We start from the raw sequence: 5,854 nt of genomic DNA on the forward strand, positions 1-5,854 counted from the left end.
TCGAACTCAAAATAGGTAGGCGAATAGGTATAACATTAGAGATGAATTTTTAAACTTTATCTTCAAATTTTGAATATAAATAATAAAATAGGTAAGAATCGGAGATGCTCTTATAATCATCAAAAGTGCTACACAAACAACGGTTGTGTAGAACACAACACACAACTAATTTCTAGCCATCCATTACTGTAATAAATAGTCAGAATTCACTCAAACTTTTTTCCATAAAAGTTAGACTTTTTCTTGGAAGAGTTTATTTAAAATCTTGACCATCCAAATACATCTGGAAGGTCAAAATTACGCACACAACCAACACAATGGTTGTGCAAATAGCATTTTTGTATAATCATCATTGTTTACCTGGATCAAACAATTGAAACGTGGCGGATCAAAAAAAAAAAAAACAATTGAAACGTGAGATTATATCCCCATCTCTCGGCGAATGGTATAAGCAAAGACCAGCAACAGAAAGCCGCCGACCGCCCACACCAACCAATCCAAGCTCTCTTCGGCGAATATGCTGACCATGAGAAAAAAACCCAGCGCGCCCAAGAAAACGCCGGCGTAGCTGCAAAAGTTCGCCGCCTTCCGGTTATGATTCTTCAGCATCATCCCCGACATGGTAGACGCGAAGCTGAAAAGGGTGGTCGCCCCAACCGTGTTTAACTGAATAGCCGACAACGATGACCGATTAGCAGACGAATCACCCTGCGGGGACAGATTAGTAGACGAATCACCCTGCTGTGGAGTTACGCGGTAAATCATTAAGCCCAAGGCAGCTTGGAAAGTGAGGCCCAGAAATGTTTTCGCCAATTTGAAGGGACCCTGGTTGTCATCGTTGCGGTCTCGCGGCCCCTCGCTTGGTATCTCGATGCTCAAGGCTTCACCTGATCTCGTAGGAAGGAGACTAGTACTTGGAGCAGCAGGAGCTGCACGACGACTAACGTTTGTGGCAGTGATTGGTTGTGGGTGAGACACCGTCCCACCGGCGGACAGCTCATCGGATGCAGAGGGCAACGCGTACGCAGAGTCTTGATCGCGAGGCGCAGATGAAGACGCCAACAGCGCGTCAACCGCGAGCAATATATCGCCTGGATGACCCTCAGCTCCGTTGCTGGCGCCCAATCCTTCTTCTGCTTTCCGCATGATTGGAATCACTTTCAGGAGCTTTGATGATCCGTGTCCCGCCCTATGATTTTTCACAAAAATGGATAAAAGCAACATTGGGACAAATAGTAGGAACCCCAAACCCACACTCTAAAGAGGTCCCTTTGTGGACGAGATACAAGAAGCGGATATGTTGTATGTCACTTGGAGATATAATCCGAATGGGAAGAGGTGGTGTTATATCCGCCCTCACATATATTTGCCCTCTTATTTATAAAAAAAATGCCAAGTGGACCGTTTGAGTGACCAACTAAACTAATCATAGTTGGTTAGAACATAAGTACAGGGTTGGCCCAAAAAATTTAGAGACTTAAAGTGACTTTCAAAATTGAGGCCTTAGGTTTTCTAATAAAAAAAAAATAGGCGTTTAATATAAGGTAAAAATATTAAACATGGTAGTTTCGTAATTTAACTAAAATAAAATTTTAAAATATTTTATACCAATAGAAAAAAAATCAAACAAATTTTTTTTTTGACAGCAAAGAAGAATTTTATAAATAGAAGAGAAAAAGATAGTACAGATAAAAAATCAAGAGAAAATATCACAACGCAAAGACAATATCCCAACAATGTGGGTACCTTGTCCCGCGATAATCATCTGCATCTCAGCCCGCAAGTTGATAAGGGGTCAAAAAAAACAAAAAATCAAACATAACGAAATATAACTCATACACTGCATTTTTTTTAATTAATCATGTTATTAACTTTAACAATAGGAATGCTATTTTTAGCAATGAGAGAATTGTTTACATTAACGCTCCGTTTGTTTCGATGTAAAATGTTTTTTCAGAAAACAAAGTTTAAACTTTTATTTTCTGGTGTTTAGTTGGCACTTGAAAAATATTTTCAGAAATCGACAAAATAATATATAGAGAGAGGGGGTTTAACACCCAATGTATTTAAGTATGCTAATTATGCTTGTTTAAGCATAAGTTAATTATAAATGTTAAATTATGTGGTTTTAAGTGCTTACGTGTTCTTTATGTGCTATGCGACACACACAAATTATGTTTGAATTATATGCCATGTATATGATTTATATGTTATGAGTCAAATTTCCTAAGACAAAACATAAAGAGTCATAAAACAAGGTTATGGGTCAATGTGAAAATATTATTGGGTCCTTATTTGAAGATAAAATTATGTGATGATTCATTTGATAATTAGACCACACCTCTTCTGGACAAATCCAGACTTAGAAGGAAGAAAAAATATCGGCCCCCACCCTCTCATTCTTCCAATGTTCTCTCTCTCTCTCTCTCTCTCTCTCTCTCTCTCTTCTCAAGAAAAAAAAAAATCAAGAAGTCTCATTCATCATCTACTTTTAGGGTTTTGCTTCTAGGGTTCAATCAAGTTCTTGTAGCAAGATTCAATCTCAAACCTATCTCTCACCCAAGTGTTTGAAGCTCTCTCAATCTATGGTTTAAACCTAAAAGAGATAAGTTTTTTTGTAGTGAGTTTGAAGTGAAATTTGTCCAGAAATTTATTGGATTTGTACCCTAAGCCACGAATTTTTAGACATAGTAAATCATCTTCAAATTTTATGAAATTTTTATAGGATGTTCCTCTATGGGTCTACAACGTTGTGTAAAAATTTGGAATTAAGACTCCTTAAAACGAAGTCAGGAAAAATCTCGCACTAGACTGCACTCTGTTTATTACTGCTACAGAATCTCTGTTTTGGCCTTCGATTTTTGGTGTGTTTGATCTAGTTTCTCATCTTTTTATTTTCTGTAACTTTTATGTGAGGTACCCATATGTGTCTAGTAGATTGTGTCCAAAAATCGGAGTAGAATTCAAAGAAAATAATTTTAAACAATTCATACACTAAGCTGTGTTCTATGAGTAATAATCCTGAAATATGCAATTTTGTTCCTTGTTCTTCTAATTTGTAAGGGAAGTTCTTGGTCACGTAAATTCTCAAGAAATTTTGATACCATGTGCATATGAGTCCTCTTTATGTTTTAAAATTTTCTAGACCTAGTTCATTGTTGTTTATTCTCAAGAATAGTTGGAACGAGTCATGGTTAACTTGTCATTTTTTTTTTTTTGGGATCATGCATGTGTATTATTTTATGAGTTCTTTATGTAAATGATGTGTGTTCATATATAATATATAGGATTTGGTGAACAAGAAAAGTATATAAGGTACACAAGTTGATGTTTACTTGAAATGCAAAGGAAAGTGAGTAGCCTCATACTTTGAAATGAGAAATTTTATAAACTTCTTTTTCTATGAAGTTTGGTTTGTTTTTCCTATGCCATGAAGTAATATGTCTACGTGATTTAAGTGTTATGTTATAATGTGGAATGGTTTTCAATGTGCTTTTTAAGATGTTACAAGTCCATGTATGTTATAAGTCTTAGTATATGAAGTATGTACGCCATGCCCTTGTTTTATATCGTATGTGTCCACTAGTGGGTTCCATAATAATTAGCATTATGTGCCTCCCTAGAGGGTTCTATAATATCCAGGTATGTGTCTTCCTTGAGGGTTTCATAATATCCAGGTATGTGCTATTGTCGATGGGTACCAATAATAAACCGGGATCTCGATATGTGTCATGTATGTATATGTATGTAGTAAACTTGGCGGTATTAGCTATGTAAATGTGTTTAAGTACTTTATGCTTTCATGTAAAATATCTTTTGGATTTCTTTTAAATGTTCGTAACTAGTGTGTTGAATATTCAAAACCCAAATTAGAGTGTGAGCTTTACTCACTAAGCTTTCAGCTGACGGTTTAATTACCAATTTCAGGGGATAAAGTATGATGGCTTATAGGTACAATGTTTTGTGCAAGTTTGGGCTTCATGGAATCGCTTTGCATATAGAAAGGAAGTAGAAAGAATACTTGTATTTTTAGGCGTGTTTTGTACTTGTTTCCCTTATGATCAAGGAGGTATATATTTTTACAAAGTGATGTACGTAAGCTATATATGTATTTTAGGGAAATGTTATGGATGTTCATACTAATGTAATTATGATATCATGAAAGTTATCAATGTATGCATGCTCTAGACCAAATGGGTTGTGTTCATTTTGCTTAAACTTGTTTATGGTTACTTTTATTAATAGACTCCATAAATTTAAGTAAAGTTTTCTTAATCGCTTCCTCAAATGTTCATTTTTTTTTTTATTTAGAGCACTTTTTCTTGAGCCCATTTGGTTATGTAAGAAGGCCTTGTTGGCCGGTCACGGGGTCGTGACAGGAGGCTTAAACGGTGGAGAGGTTTGCGAATATTGAAATTGAACATGGATCAGGATTGACAATCGAGGAAATTAAGCAGTAAAGATTGCAGTATAAGGTAGCAAATTCATTTCGGAAAATGACTTACGAAAAATTTAAGAATAAGTCATTTTCATCCAATTAATGAAAAATGTTTTACATGTAAAATATTTTTCTCATTTTTTATACAACCAAACACCGAAAAATCGATAAAATATTTTACCGGAAAATATTTTACGCCCAAACAAACGGAGCCTAAATCTTTTTTTCATCAGAGTTTTTTGAGTGAAAATTAATTATTTTAATTTATTTATAGTAAAAAGTATTTTATTTGCGAATTTGATATTAGAAGTTAAAAATAAAATTGAAATAACTGAAGTAAAAAAAAAAAACCTTATGAAAACATTTATCGTGTGCTTTAAGTAAATCTACAGTCACTTAAGCATAATTAATTTAGAATACAAGTGATGGAAGAATTGTCATTATCTACCTAGTTCTAAAATAAATAAATAAATAGTTCAAAATAAATAAATCTACCTAGATCTAACTAGAGAAAATAATAAAAAATAATTAGTTTGCGAAAAGAAGGCCTTTTGAGAGTAGAACCCAGGAAGTGCTGCTTTAATAACAATTATCGAACCAGCAGTGCTGCCACTCCTAACTTGCAACATCAGGAACAACTTATATATATAGCTAGCTTAGGTCCGGACAATCACCCAATTGTTGGATCATGTTTTCAATGATTCAAATTCTAATGAAATTTTTTTGGAAAAAAGTTAATTATGACTGCTAATAAACCTTCCGCAGATCCGAACTATTGAAAACACAATCCAACAACTAGGATCAAAAGTCCGGACCTAAGCTTATCTCAGGAGTCTTGACTTGATCCTATGTGTGTATATATATACATATAAAGTTCTTGTCTGGAAATTGAGGCCGAATTTTGGATTAATTTTTGGAGGCTTAAAACGGCCAAACCACGGGTTTTAGTCTAGGGCCGCCCTGCATAAGTATCACTTTAAACATCAAGAAACGCACATACATATATACTCCACCTATATGTATATCATACCATACAAGCAATTGAAAACTAATATGCAAACTCCAGAGAGAGAGAGAGAGAGAGAGAGAGAGAGAGACCTGATTAAGTGAAAGAGTGAATTCCAGGGTTTAGAAATGGTTTCTGCTTAGCTTCGGCTTTCTGGAGTATTTGCTTTCTAGAAAGAGAACATCATGCACTACAAGAAAAATTACATTGGACGACGAATGAAAATTGTCATAAATTGCATGTTTTTCGTCACAAATAATATAGGTGACGAAAAAAGATTTGTCGACTAAAGGTTGTCGAGGATTCCTACCTGGTGACGAAATCTATTTTTCGTCACCTATAGTGCCTTTTGATGACGAAATATTTCGTTACCAAAAAGTGAATAATTGGTGACGAAATTTTTTTTCTCG

At 34.9% G+C, this 5,854-nt stretch overlaps 1 protein-coding gene and 1 long non-coding RNA gene across 2 annotated transcripts; one reads left to right on the top strand and one right to left on the bottom strand.

The window, feature by feature from the left end:
* Positions 1–203: 203 nt before the first annotated feature.
* LOC131331456 (uncharacterized) lies at positions 204–5,634 on the bottom strand. Its single transcript, XM_058365404.1, has 2 exons — positions 5,537–5,634; positions 204–1,189 (listed from the first exon to the last, which is right to left on the bottom strand). The coding sequence occupies exon 2, from the start codon at positions 1,144–1,146 to the stop codon at positions 421–423; it is 726 nt and encodes a 241-aa protein (XP_058221387.1). The 5' UTR covers positions 1,147–1,189; positions 5,537–5,634; the 3' UTR covers positions 204–420.
* Positions 2,434–5,055, top strand: LOC131331458 (uncharacterized). Its single transcript, XR_009201393.1, has 2 exons — positions 2,434–3,352; positions 3,928–5,055. It is a non-coding gene; the product is annotated as an uncharacterized LOC131331458 (long non-coding RNA).
* Positions 5,635–5,854: the final 220 nt, after the last annotated feature.

Source organism: Rhododendron vialii, chromosome 6a, assembly GCF_030253575.1.
Source record: "Rhododendron vialii isolate Sample 1 chromosome 6a, ASM3025357v1".
In the NCBI taxonomy this organism is placed as follows: domain Eukaryota; kingdom Viridiplantae; phylum Streptophyta; class Magnoliopsida; order Ericales; family Ericaceae; genus Rhododendron; species Rhododendron vialii.

Bases quoted from the DNA above. Each gene is read 5' to 3' on its own strand.
- LOC131331456 (XM_058365404.1), bottom strand. From the start codon at position 1,146: ATGCGGAAAGCAGAAGAAGGATTGGGCGCCAGCAACGGAGCTGAGGGT.